Source organism: Harpia harpyja, chromosome 13 (genome assembly GCF_026419915.1).
Source record: "Harpia harpyja isolate bHarHar1 chromosome 13, bHarHar1 primary haplotype, whole genome shotgun sequence".
Classification (NCBI taxonomy): Eukaryota; Metazoa; Chordata; class Aves; order Accipitriformes; family Accipitridae; genus Harpia; species Harpia harpyja.
The window spans coordinates 12,955,270-12,970,694 of NC_068952.1; the positions used below are offsets into that span (position 1 = coordinate 12,955,270).

At 34.9% G+C, this 15,425-nt stretch overlaps 1 protein-coding gene across 5 annotated transcripts in view; it reads right to left on the minus strand.

Moving 5' to 3' along the window:
* Nucleotides 1-15,425, minus strand: part of SYT14 (synaptotagmin 14) — a 93,290-nt gene that overhangs the window by 29,987 nt on the left and 47,878 nt on the right. For all 5 annotated transcript variants that reach the window (XM_052806204.1, XM_052806203.1, XM_052806202.1 and 2 more), the window contains 2 exons: nucleotides 2,702-2,970; nucleotides 320-769 (listed from right to left, as the gene is read on the minus strand). In XM_052806204.1, coding sequence (XP_052662164.1) covers nucleotides 320-769; nucleotides 2,702-2,970 — 719 coding nt within the window. The remainder of the gene's footprint in view (nucleotides 1-319; nucleotides 770-2,701; nucleotides 2,971-15,425) is intronic.

Genomic DNA, 15,425 nt, shown 5'->3' on the forward strand with positions numbered 1-15,425 from the left:
GCAGAGTAAAGATTATACTATTAAATACATATATATGTATTTGCATGTATACATATATACATATATTCACCACTATATCCCTATTTATAGACTGGAAATTTCTAAGTAATTAGAAGGAAAAATATGGGCAGCTTTTGCAGGTGGAAAGTGAATGTACTTACAGAAGCTCTAAGGAAATTATCATTGTGCTAATACGGCGCTATGACTGTTGAAAACAAGCCGAGTGGATGTGATGACTCTATAAATATACACACTATTCTTACAAAATTCAGGACACTGTATATCGCTGCATTCTTATTCTGCCTCGTTTAATACTCACAGACAGACTGTAAGAAGGTTCCAGTATCACTGGCACTGACATCTTCCCTTGAAGATTCAATTTTGTTAAGTAAAAAATCTTTTCTCCCACAACCCTCTCTTTTTTCATGCGACGTACGCTGTACAGTCTAAAGCGAACTGCATAATTCCCAATCATCTCAGACTCAACGTGATTAAATTTGAATGTCTCTGTGAAGACAGGGCACGGTCCCCGCTGGATGCTGGTTTTTGCTCTTTGCTTCTTTATAGGGAGAAGAACTAGGTGTACTTGCCACGAGCTTCCACCTGTCCTGCTGTATGTGGGAATGTCTGTGACAGCTGTCACTGTCACCAAAAGCTTCTGTTCCTGTGAGTCATAGTCAAAAGTCACATCCAGTGTGCCATATTTAGCTACTGGCTCAGGATCAAAAGGTTTAGGAAGCTGTGAAGACGATCCTCGAGCTGACATATCCTGAAGAAGAAGAAAAAAAGCTATTTATTTATTTATTTATTGTACTCTATTATTAAATCTAGCGTGGAAATACATGGTTTTCTCTAAGCAATATGAAGGGACTATGATCTTTTTGTTCATTTCATAAACAAGGTAATTAAACACCGAAAGCCTGAGGAGATGGCTGACTAGCAGCCAAGAAGAAATCAAAAGACTTTACCTAGCCAAAACCACCAAAAGACAGGAGTCAATCAGACAAAGCTCAGATTAAATTAGGCCTCTTCTTCTGTGCCCCACGTTAAAACGTATATACATTTGTTACAAGATAGAACTACCTTATTTCAGTGCAAAAATACACACATTTTTAAGTTAACATATTACAGTGCTTTAAGACCCGGCTAGTGATTGAGAGCACGGTGAGATGCCAGCAAAGAATACAGGAATCACAACACCTGCTTGCACATGCAGCTCTTGTTGCAGTCCACAAGGGTTCCATGAATGTGCCAAAAATTATTATGGCTTTATTAATGTAATTTTACTAGAACTGTGTAAGATGCATCTGTTTTGAACACACCTTCTGAACTTTCTGTCAACAGCACCAGTCCTAAAACTGTATTTTAAACTTAATTTTAAGATTGCTTATCGTCACTTCAAATTTCGAACAAAATATTGATCCCCCATATTGTTACAACAGCTAGTTTGATAGTGATACTGAAACACAAAATATTTACAAGTACAGGTCAACCTAGTGTTCATATAATAAGTTATTCCAAGTATGTAAAACAAATGTATTTCCTGTGTATTTTCATATTATCAAAGATACGTTTATTCATGTAAATTAACAGATGCCACAATAAAGAGTTTTGCATTAAAAAGTTATGTTCTTATTTTAAACTGGTTGCTACATAGTTATTGGAATTCATTCCTCTGAAAGCTTCATTCTTCAAGTTGTTGAGTGGCTATGAAAAAAGCTGGCAGTATTCTTAGTTCTTATTGAGTATGCTTACCTTAATGACTGGTGTGACACAAAAGGGGAAGAACTAGGATTAGATTTGCTGCAATCTGATAGGGTTTGAGGACCATATGTACACACTATGTCTTTACTAGCAGTGAAGTCCATAAAGATTGTGGTCCTAGCTGATCATCAGGTACACATAGACAGCTAGCTACTGGAGGACCTTGCAGCTGGGCCTTCCAGGTGTTGCACCAACACCCCAGCTATGTAACATCAACTTACCAAGAGGTCTACCAAGACAGAAACAGCTGTTGGCACATCAGGACTGAGCCCTAATATGCAATTCAAAACTTCAGGTAGAGACAAAAGACAAAGTTGTACCAAATAGAGCCTCTTCTGCACATGACATCACTAATGCAGACTTACCCATAGATGTCAGTGCAGTAAGCGGTTGTTAAAGACACTTCAAGGAAATACATGTCAGAAAAGATGATTTCTTCATAGTAAAAATAAACAGATATCATTACAGTTTATAGCAGAAAAAAGGGAAATTAAGTGGACCAAATCTCTATACTACCATCAACAATTTAAAAAAATTCTTTGTAGTAATTTTTTTTCATAAAGGATGTTTTACATTATGGGGTGTTCAGTTTGAAAAGCGTTAACAGATTCTTTTTCTTTATTTGGGTTGCTTGAAAAATTATGTGGAAGAAAAAGAATTTTGACTACAGTCCTTATTGTGTGATGAAGTTTTCTGACTGGTTTAAAAAATAATTCACTCTTACTAGGAGCTTGTTTGAAAGTTAAGATGCCATAAAGATAACTATAAAGAAAAATCTGAAATCCTATTGTAATGCTTTCTGATGAACTAATATTTTAAAAAATGAATGAGCTGCAATATTAGTGTTCATATAACTGTGCATTGGTCTTAAGATAAAAAAAGCTCTCAAAAGGTTGCACTGCATGACACTTCAGAACACTCAACTGTTTTCATTTACCTCTGGACTAAGGACAGCTGTGCTATCACTTGGTACATCCTCTTCGTATCCTTTGTTATGAAAGCTTTCTATTTCGTGTCCCGTGCTTCCCTCACTTGGGCATTTATATGAACATCTTGGACTGTTGCTACACTGGGAAAATTCACATTTACTGTCTCCGACTTCAGAAGGTGTACATGAAAGATGAGGAGAACCACTATCATCCTGGTATGGAGGCGGCTGCAGTTCATCTAGTGGAGGTGTTCTTCTCATCCTCTGAATGCAGTTCGCTGAGAATAAGTGAAAATTCTTTACTTACTTTCTGATTATTTACTGTTGAAACAGTTCTGTGGAAAATGGTAAGTCTAAATATCTGGACAGAATATTTTAAAAAAATCTGTAAATGTCTTTTTTTACTTTACATTTCAAATTAGATAACATACTACTGAAAAATATTTGTTAAAAATGGAAATGAATGATCTCAGATGAGATTTAGATAAAAGCAAAGTATTAAGTATATAGTCACAATGGATTGTGTAAACCATATATAAATAAATATAGCACAAATATGACATGACAAAAATTCTAGGCTTGAATTTCAGGGATGCTTACCTTGCAAAAACCTTTGGATACCTTAAATCAGATTCTGTGCAGGTGGAATGTAGACCAATTAAGGAAACAAAATGCACTCCCTAAAGCCATGATATCAAACCTCTGATTACCTCCCATACAGTTGCTCACCCAGGGAGATACTAAATTAAAGTCTGAAGACAAATAAGGTACTAATAAAGGCAGACGCAAGCCTTTTCACACAAGCGAACTCTGCTCACCAGTGAATTTAGCAAGTGAAGCAGCGTCTCAGATCCTAATTACTTGTTAAGGACAGCTAAAGGGTACGTATCCGGTGTCTAAAAGTTAGACACTAGATTCAGTCACTAAAGGCAGTGGAAAAAGGATCATGAGCAATCTTGTGCTTGGGATGAATACTTGATGCTGACCATCTTTGCTTCTCACACTAGATAGATAGAAACGTGGTTATACATCTCCTCAGAAAATAAACCTGATGCAAGGCTATGGATATAGAAAGTTAATTCAAAATAATTACATTTATTACGCAGCATTACACAGTTGACTAGAATTGGGAAAAGACAGCAAGGTGTGCAGTAGCTGAAATGAAAGGAATACCAAAGATAGGTAAAAACCTGTATCCCATTTTGTTTACATCTTCTGTAGAGATTTTAATGAAGATTTCGATGCCCCTCACACATAGAATTAACTTATACACAAAAATTTCAAAGCAACAATGTTTTCTGGTGTCAGACATACCACTTTCACTCATAGAAAAATCTACCAAACAAGGAAGTTAAGGAAAGTATTAACATTAGAACAATATAAGCTTTGATTTCAGATTCATCTAAGAAAAACCCAATCTTGGTGGTACATTTTAGTTTCATCATCAAATTTTTGTATACAGGATTGCCCTGCCTGTGTCCTAAATTCTCACCAAGTACATCAACCTTTTAACTGCTTCAGAGGCAATTACCAGTTGTTCAACATACCACATAAACAGTATGTGTAAGAGTTACCCTTTATGGAACAAGGCTGAAAACACAGTAATGTGGCTCTCTTGGGAAACAAATAGTCTTAGCGAAAGGCTCCCTTTTGTTCTCCTTTCCTTTGGAAGTCTGGGCTGTATCTGACTGTGGCATGCTGGAAAATTTCACAGCATCTGGGACTTCACATAAGCCCAAAGCACCGTGGGTTTGGTGCACACTGTCCATGGGAGGCAAACCCAGACACGTTGTCTTGGAGGGGAGCCAACATGCATTGCAGATCCCCAAAGCTCGGCAACTGAAGGACAGGGACAGGACAGCTCATTATGGAGCATATCTACTGCACAGATAAATATAGGCCTCAAATGTAATTGGGGAATGCAGGGCTCTTCTCTATTTCACTGGGCTCCTAATGGAACTCCTCTTAGCTTTAGCTAAGGCAAATGAGTAAGTAAAACACTCCAACCAGATGATACCACCGTCAGGAATCCTCTCTTCTCTGATAAACCCATCAGAGCCAGCCTACCATTCACAGTGATTCCAAATTACTGTTACAGCACTCCTGCAAAAGGTCTTCTGCTGTTAGTTAGCACAGTGCCACTAACTCTTGAAACTCCAGTCCCACAGGACTGGAAAGGAAAACAGAGCAGGCAGGGAATCTATACTCGAAACGTAGTCATCAGTCTAGCAGATACACATAAAACCTTACATACAAAACAGAGTTAAGTGCAACAGTTAGAATCATGAAATCGCCATGCAGGAATAGTAAGAAAGCTTTATTTGCAAAACACAGAGAGATACGGGAAAGCACTTCTTTTTTTTGTTAAATATTAGATAACTTGTGCCCATGAAAATAGATATAATTTTAGAATCTAAACTGATATTTTAATCATAATAAAATAATAATAAATATCCTTTGACTCTCTATGCCATGAAAACAGGACTTCCTTTTCAAAATTTATATAAATAAATATTCTAGCAAATTTAGAGCAACAACATTTTTGCTCATTGTTGCTAAAAGGCAACAAACAGCATTAAATGACACGGTAACCACCATGTAGCTATGACTTAATTTCTTTCTTTTCGCTTGTAGTCAAGTCTGCAAAGACTTTTTAACTCCCAGCTTTTCCACAATCTAACAAAATGAAAGTGTGTCCAGGTAACTACCAACACCACTATTGTCTTACATGAGTAAATAAATGACTGTGTGACTCATTTTTTTTTCACTTTGATGAACTGCATTATATGTCCCTATGGGAAAACTGCACAGGCTGTGTGACAGAAAAGGTACTTTTAATGTAGGCGGGGAAGAAGTGAAGAAAAGAAAATCCTTATTAACCAGCTGTGACTCAAAAATCTCAGAAAATGCTGAAACACTGGGGCAGGTTTTAACTATTTATTTTTGAAAGTTTAGTTTACCAAAGAGAAAAAGCGTGTAAATTCTTAAAACAAATATCCAGGTTTAAAAATCTAAGGACACCTCTGTCTAAACAGGTATAAACTGTTTTTGAACAAAAGGTTTCTCTACATAAAAAGATATCAAAGTTTTCAAATTAATTTTTAAAGTGAAAATGTCTCATTTTAAATTAATTTCCCCCTCCCCACAGTAAATGATGCAATAAAATGATGATTTCATGTTATAGGTCTCTGAAAATACTGCAAATTTGAATTACGTGAAGACATTCTAATGACTGATGATATCAAAGACAAATGATATCACAGACAGAAGTGAATACAGCAACACTAAATACCTGATACTCGGTATTTTCCTTAAAAATTACACAGAAGTAACAACTAACTCCAACAATCAATCCATCAACAAAATTTTGCATAAGTATCAAAGTTTAAAATAAAAAAACACTGCTAATACGTGCTGGCCTATCACTGATCGTATTGGAGAAAAAAGTTTGGAGCTGAAAGGAAAGCACGTTCTGAAGTGTTCGCACGTTTACATGTAAAACCATTGTCTCTAACATACCTTGTACCTTTCATTTAAGGTATAAACTTAGACACAGTTACACTTGTGCATACTTGTATATTGTGACAAAGCCAAAGAATACATTCCAAAGACCACTGAATGTGGCTTATAACTTCTGCTAAAGAGTTACTCTTAACAAGCAAATGGTTACAGTGAAAATCTAAAATTAATTGTTGCATCATTTCTATGCAAGTTTCCCAAGAAACTTTCTGCTCTCAAACCAGATAGAAAATAAATTTTGCCAATTCCCCCAGTGAAATTAATCATATTAAATTACCATACCAGTTTGGACTAGACAGGGTAAAAAACCAAGGCAACATATATCCCAGACGTGGAAGAAATAAATAGTCACAGAGAAACCAAATTGGGTTTGACCTGAGGTTCCTACCAGCCAGAAAATGCCAGAATGGAGGAAAGACAAATAGAAAGAAAGATCCCACACCCAGTTTTCCACCCAAACTATGTGAAATAACTTTGCATTCTCATAACATGAGTGAAACTAAGTTGTTTAGTAACAAATATTTAGTAAACTCTAAACTGAGTATACAGTGTATTGCTGTCAATAGGCAGATTTGAATAATCAATCTTTTAAGGGTTAACTGCTTTACTTCAAATTTGCACCCTTCTCTAGTGGGCTGGGAAAACACTCATATAGTGGTAATAATAAAGTCCTTGCTCAACAGTTGAAGAAACCAGAATTGTAAGTGAAATACCTGACAAACACAAGCAGATTAGCATTTTGCTGGTACACTCAGGAAATTACAGCGTGTAAACTGTCATTAGCACCTTTAAGTCAGAAGTAAATAAATACCTTCTTCTTAGTACTGTTTGTTATACAATGAAGGTTAATTTGTTTTCATAAATCCCTGTACAGGGGACTGATTGAAAGCCAAAGGGAGATGATACATATCTTGCCATCAACCTCAAGGGACTGCCAGTAAAACCTGACACAGCAACTTAGGCCAAAATGAGCATTCCTGAACATACAATTGATAACTATGAGAAAATACACAAACTTCTTCAGTCATTTTTCTGAGTGGAATCACAGTTTAAAGATACATGAGCTTACTATAAGAAATGCTTTTTCTTTAGGTTTTCAGTTACTACTTGAACTTTCTACTTCCAATGCTTCTCATTTCTCTTCTCTGTCCTGGTCCCTTGTGAACCGTGCTAGGCTGTACAACATTTCACCACAAAGCTGGTGATGTTCCTTTCCATGTTTACAATGTTTAGACTTTGCTATCTTAATTAATTTTCCCAAAGGTTGTCAGCAGCAGCACAACCCTAGCTTTCTTTAGCCCATATTTCCTGAGTAATTCCAAGAACATCCATCTCTTAACATAAGGGAAAAGAAACTATCCTTGTGATTTTAATTCCCCTGTCTCATAAGCAGTAATTAACTACACTTCTGCAACTTGTAGTTTCTCATACATATTACTTCTTCAAATATTCATTCTATTGTGAGAGGCAGCATTACTGCAAAACTTCTTTGGGAATTTGGTTTCCAGTTCCTTTAAAACAAATAATCACTATATAAATTAATAATTTTTGCAAGTCATATTTTGTAATTATCAGAATATCTTCATACTCAAACAGTACCTTTTATTCCTCTAATATATCTCCACATACACTATGCTTCATAATTATTTATTTTTTTAATCTAACGTAAATTTCAAGTTTTCAAGCCTTCAAGGGGTTCTATGTAAATGTTACAATTTAAATAAAACATAAAATGAAATACATGTTTAAAAATTAAAGAAACCTTTCTTATTCTGAATGATTAAATACCCTTAGAGATTTCTGATATGCAGCACAGAGAGTCCAAATGGAATTTTCATGTTTGAACTTTTCTACCATCCAAAAATATTCTGTTGACTGAATAACCCCACATTACGAGGAGTATAAAATACAAACATTAAATATTGAATGAAACCTCGGGGCTCTCCTTCCTTTAAAATGAAAAGCTTACATGCATCTTTGTGAGGAAAAAACCCATATTATTTCACAATAAAACAAATTATCTTGGCATTATTCTATGTCTTTTCAAAAGACTTATGGCACGAGTCTTGCTTAATGAAAAAAAGAGAAATATAGCAGTGGTATGGGGTCATACGGACAACAGAAAAAACATCTTTTATCAGCTTTCTTTTTGCATTTGCCACATTTTAGACTTTTATTCACAGTTGAACTATTTTCTACATTATGCAATTCACCAGTAAACAAGATAAGTAATCGTATCTGTTTGGGTTTTTTTTTTCAGTAAAAAATAGTTCTGTTTCCTAATATTTAGAAAATTCCATACACTATTAGCTTAATCCCAGACTTCTGGAAATCAAAACAGCGTTGCTGCCATTTACATCTGATGTCAGATGAAGTTCTCAGCACTGCATTTTCCTCACCTTCCAAGGCTAAGTCTACTGGTAATTCATGTAATAAAAAGGTTCTCTTGTTTTTTAATAGAACTAATCCAAAATTACTGAATAATCTTTCATGTCCAGTCCTTAAAGCTTCAATTTTCTTCCTCAGGAAAGGTCTAAGACCAACTGAAGTTACTGATACTCACACAGTAACTTTTTTTTTTTTTTTGTCTGTTTACATCATAAGCCTGCAGAACTACAGCTTGGTTTTGTTTGCTGACAAAAGAAATTAGCTCTTTTCTTTGCTTATTAGAGCACTTCTGATTTGTAAGAATTTATGGTCTGTTTTACAGAGCAATACAGAAAGGTGCTGCACTGGTGAAAAATTCCAAGCTTTCTCTTTCCAAAATTAGCCCAAATTAGAACATTTAAACTACAAATACATTATTAAAGCATTATAGTGAACTAACTGTCAAAGACATTCTTTTGTTTCCTCCCCAAATATTTTGGTCGTCTTTCAATGAAAATTATACATTAGCATCTCTTGAATTAATTTTCTTTCAAGTATCATTCTCTGATTCCTTATACAGTATTTCTATTAATTTTAATAGGAACGAGTTCTGCTACCTAGTTCTGTATTTATACTTTCCAGCTGTCCAAAATATATCTAAATAGTGCTTAAACCTATTGGTTCAATATTTTAATATCTTATTGATGCAAATATCAATAAATCAAGCTTTCCAGAATTTTTTTTTTTTTTTTTTTTTACTTTTAAAAGGAGACTTTAGAAACTCTTCTTTTCTGAGACTACATCCAGCTTTATAACTTTTTGGAAGCAGTGATCTTTAAGAAGTGAAATTTTAAAACTGTTTGCCTTCCCTTCCATAATTGTATTTCCTTAGGTAAAGCATTTGTACTAAGTATGTTCATTCAACTTCTTAGGTAGAAAAACTTATTTTCTATTCCATTTAGATGCTGGTTTCACTTTTACTGTTTTTATAAGCAGCCAACTTTCCTTTACACTACTTTTCAGATCACTATGTTGGCTAAATTTATAAATGAACAGGTATTCCTTTGTACCTCTGTTCACTGTTAATTTTTTCCAAGTTATCAAAATTGTTACAAAAATACCACTTCCAAAATGATAGTAAGTTAAATGAATTCATAGAATCTTCCCCACCCCACCCCCCCTCTTTTAAAATACACTACAAGTCCTGCTTGCTGAAGGTGATTGACAACTAGCTTTGAAATCTTAAAGAGTGTCTTGCTGACAAGGAAATGCCTTTTATCATCTCTGTGAAAATTCACCCAAATTTGGCTATCTCACCAGCATTTACAGATGCTTAACAGCTAAAAGCTTTGAAAACTCCACCCTGTAAACCATCTCAGGCCCCTAAGAATCCCCATTTCTCCCCAGTTTGTGCTTAGTAGCATCCCTTCATACCTCTGGACCGTAGCAGCTGGATATGGGCTTAGAAAATATTTTCCTGTCATTGCTATACTTCATTTGAATGTAATTTTCACTTTAAATTATAGTTCAAATACAGCTGCAGTATTAAGCACAGGAATTGAGTAGCAGGATAAAGTGCTGAAAAGGTGAAAAAGATCCCACAGAGGTCTAAAATCAATTCCCAGTAAAGTATTGTAACACACAGCTAATATTCCTGTAATGTTCCTGCTCTCATTCTATTTGGTCTCAAATGAGGAAAGAAAGTGTGATTAGAAAGCAAGATCAATGTGTTATGTGTATCATTTTCTTGAACATTTTAGTATTTTTGCAGCTCATTTCAGGCACGTTCATTTTTATTTGACAAAAAAAAAACCCCAAAGTTTTCTAAGTGATACAGAACCCCCCTTTAAGATCTCAATAATTATTCATTGGATGATATAATCAAGATCCATTCAGCAGTATATACTACACTTAAATGTGTTCCTTAACAATCAGAATTCCATCATTCTTTTTCCATACTTTTAAGCAAGATACAACTACTTCCTTTGGTGAGAATTCCTTCTGCACTTAAAATGCAGTAAGTCCATGGTTTCTTAAAAACAGCTTCACCTTGGTAGCTGCATTTTGTAATTTGTTTTCAAAAAACTGTGTAAAATTCCCTAGTATTTTAGCTCTCTGTTTATTACTACCTTAACTGGTGAAAATGAACCAGGAAAGATATTTTCCATCAAGAACTGCTTCCAGAATAGGAACATAAAAGCTTGCTTTGATTCCTTTGCCTTATTTACACAGCAATTTTGAGTGCAAAGGATACTCTGTTGGAGCAAGTCACTAACACAGAGCAGTGCTACAATGATTCTGCATGAACCATTTCAGTAGGGCATGAGTTTAAATTTTCTGCCCATCTACTTAAGATATCTATATGATCCCAGTTTGGGTATCTCGTAACTGTTAATATATATAAGTGAAATATATATTATGGTGAATAATAGTACTACCACAATAGTATAAGTTAACATGTTTGGCATTTTACAGATGGAGAACTAAAGTACAGGTTTAAATAAGAGGCAATAAAGATTGCTGTGAATCTAGCTCAGAAGTGCTCATAATCACAGAAAGCTTCCCATGAAGCGTGGAACTGAAACCAAGTCTTTTAAGACTAGTACCCTAGCCGTTTCTTCAGTTTGTTTTTTTGTTTTACTTCAAGCCTTGTAAATTATTATTATTAATCTAAAATTCACCTGCAGTGTGTACCACCACCAACATGGAAACCTCCAAGCCACTAGCTTCTTAAGAGATATACCCCCACAGAATTTTCCATTATCATCAGCTCTGTAGTGGGAGAGAAGGAAGAGAAAACAAAAAATACAATATTAGGGTGGGGAAAAAAGTAAAGGGAAGGAAAAAAAAAAGGGGGGGGCAAAAGGAGAAAGTAAGTGCAATGATTCAGAAAAAAGTGATAGGTTGTTGGTAAGTGAACAAAGGAAAGAAATAAAGGGAGAGAAGTTTAGTACATCTGTATAGAAAACTAGGAAAAGAGCAAAGAGAGGAATAAAGAACAGACAAGATGCAGACAGGAATGAAAAATTACAAACAGCTAAAACAACAAAGCAAAAGTGACAGAGGAAGAAAGGTGAAGGAATGGGGAAAATAAAACAACACATGACATGCAAAAAAGTGGTTCAGATCTGAGAAAAAAGCAATGTCAACAGAGCAGAGAGATAAAAGAGAAATCAGTGATGTCTGATAGGTGGGAATAACCATATTTGTAGGTGAAAATCTGCACAACCTAGAGAACGCAGCTAGTTACATTCCAGGAGAGGCAAGACACTTCCCAGAATAAGCATTTATATTTATATTTTAGATTTATTATTATTTTTCCTTTTGAGTGGGGAGACAGTGGTAATTATTTATTCAGATCCTGAGATTCCAAAGGACCTTGATTTCTCTTATCTATTCGGGCACTTTTTCTCCTTCTTTCCTTGACAAACTGGCTCAGTGACTTGCTTTAGTAAAATGGACTGTATTTCCTGCAGTATATTAGAGTATTCCCGTAAAAACGATTCTAGAAAATTCAGATTTTTTAACTTTTGAAACAGCTCTCATAACTTTACCAAATAAAAAGCAGCTAGAAACCAGAAAAATCAAAGACAATCTCAGTTTGCAGGAGTACCTAATAGGTCAACAATAGAAGAAAATTGTCTATACATGCTTAAGAACTTCAAAACCTTTTAGATATTAATGCCTGTAGAAAGTATGCTTAGTAATAATGGAACTAGTACCACTTTGGGGGCCAACTGTCCAGAAAAAGAAAGGCAAAATAGACAGTGTGAAATCACAGGAAATGGATATCCTTCAAAACCAAGGTATCCTTCCTTTGCACACCCAGTAAGAGGGCTACGAATTCACAGAAAAGGCACAGATTAAGCAGCAGGGAGCATGTCAGTCTGTTCCACTCACTTCAGCAAGGCCTCAGACAAGTTCCTCCAGGCATAAAGAAACACAATTACTCAAAACTAAATTTCTTGCACTTCTTTGCGGCACTTCTGAGACAACCCACTGTCACAGACGAGCTGCTTTACTAGGCTTATATGTAATATATGATGTAGTTGTTGCTACGTGTCCATAGCTGTGCTATAATTCACAAAACAGGTAATTTTCTGCATTTTGACAGGACCAGATGAACATGAGTCTGGCTGGTGAAGATATTTTCATTCAGCCATAGCACCAGTTTTAAGAGCTATGCAAGAGCTTATGAGGATGAGAACAGTGGCCAAGCTATATATTGGTTACAGAGGGCTCATAAGGTCTACAGAATGATGCTTCAGCCCTCAACAAACAGTAGGAGAGGAACTGGTCTTCCATATCATCCATCCAAAGAAACAACAGCGCTGAACAATCAAGGATCAGAGTGCAGCATACCATTCTCAACCCATTTAACTTCCCAGAACACTAACTGGAAATTGTGTTGTCATGAACATGGTGTTATACCTACAATATTAAACTTACTAGCCGTTGTGACAGAGTAAAACATGCATATCCATAAAAATTTGTTTCTCATGGACTTTTCTTATACTAGCAAAAATTTATGTATCTCATTTGAAATTACCGTTTGATGCTGCTTGTTGAATAAGAGACTTAAAGGTGGTGCACAGCAGTTAATTAGTAATCAAAGTCTGACAGCTACAGCTGCAAAATGTTTGTATGATAATTTCAAAATTGAAAATTATTTATTTCACTCTACATGAAATTAGTGTACACTCATTAGAAAGTCAGTGATTATCTTGAAAAGTATTACTGGAACATTTCAGCAGCTTTGCTACAACATTAGAAAGTATACAACATATATCTCCAGACCTATAACCATCCACTCTTTCTCATAATTTGGTGTCAGCAAAGTTTTTAGATCTTAACATTATAATTGAAAACATACTCAGCAGAATGTTTAACATGGTTCATAACCAGAATGCTAATTTTTTCAAATCTCAGCACTAAGAGTTTAAACTACTTTATTAATAAACTACTTTATTAAGCTATATATAAAACCAATACATAACTAATATACGTGCACATTGCAACAAAGGAAATTCTGATTAAATATAAGGAAAAAACTTTGAAATTATAGTGGCTATAGACTGGAAGAGGTTACCCACAGAGCCTGTATAATTGACAGCCTTGAAGGTTTTAAAAGCTGTCCTGGCTAGGGCCCTGAGCAACCTGGTCTAACTTTGAAGTTAGCTCTCCTTCAGTCAGGAGATCAGACTAGATGACCTCCACAGGTCCTTTTCAACCTGTTATTCACTGATTCTACAATATATATATTGAAAAAATTCAATACTATAATAATCAAGGATGGGGATCATCTCGAATACAGGTATCTCAAGTATCTATAAAGCTCTTTCTGTAATGCAGCAGTTCAACAATTCAGAGGCAAGCACAGCTCCTCTGCATGTACCAGTTCCATTGCTGCATCATCCATTAAATACATATACCTACCAGCACAGTACTCTCATTGTTAAAAACAAAGAAAAAAACAACCAAAAATTCCTCACCCCAAACCCAACCTCAAAGAAACAAATCATACAAGGAGCAAAAGAGATTCAGAATACTTTGTTAACTGGTGAGATTCTACTGCAGTATACCTTGTGGCTGACTAGTTTTAGATAATGTAGTATCACCGAAATTTTTACTTTGATAAAATGAATATGCCAAGATACAGACTTTTAAGTTAAAAACACCCTAAAAATTGTTTACACACACACATAGACATATATGTAAACACACATATATACACATAGGCACCCTATGGCCACATATCAGTAACATGAACAATTTAAGGTTTATGAAATATTAAATATAATTAAGATTACATTGAGGAAGTAATATCCATTACAAAATGCTGATGTTAGACAGCAAATATTGACCTTTATAATTTATCAAGTGAAAAAGCCTTAATTTGCTTGTTATTCAAACTTTAACAATAAGTATGATAGCTTAGATGGCAGAAAGAAAAAAAAACCAAACCAGCATTTGCTATCACTTTGCATTAACATTTTGACCAGTCAACAATTCAGCAGTGATGAAATGTGCAGTTTGATTCAAAGTAAGACAAGGCTATTTAAATAACTCAAAATAAGAAATGGGTATTGAAACATTAGAATTTTGATAAGCGATCACAGCTGCACTAGAATTAGTTTCTATAGCAACAGAGGAAATAATGTGGAGAATTGCACTGCAATACAAGATGGATTCCTTACAAACACTGCTGTTCAAATAGAAAACTTTAAAATTATTCACTGTATTAAAATATTTCTATTAAAATGGTTATTCAAATATCCTATACCTTGTATTTCATACATTGTTCTATTTTCATTCTCCAGGATTCAATTCTAGTCCATCCATTCAAGTTTCGTATTACGTTTTCACATTTTCCCCCATTGCTTACCTTCCTATTTTAAAATTAATTAAAGTGACTTATTCTGAAAAATACTGTATCTTCAATCTCCAACTAATCTGCATTGTCAATCTTTTTTTTATTATCCCTACATAGAAGCACTCATTACATTTATTTTTCCAGCAGTGCACTTGTAAAACATAAGCGAATGCTTTGCACATGCTATTCATAAGAACCTGCATCACAGCTATGAGAATTAACATCACTATGGAACTTCTGAAACTTGTAGTCACATGAGACTTGCACCAGCTTTTATCAGTGTGCGCTCTCATGTCCTAAGCATGATTAAGAAACCATAGCAAATCTATTAGTATTCACAGACCGAATACCCATAAGATGGTAAAATAAAAGCCTTTCAGTTGAGCATATCTTTAGATTTCAAATGTTGCTCATTTCTAACACTAAGAATTATTGTTTCATTGCATTGTCTCTGATTCTAGCTATTTTTGGCAG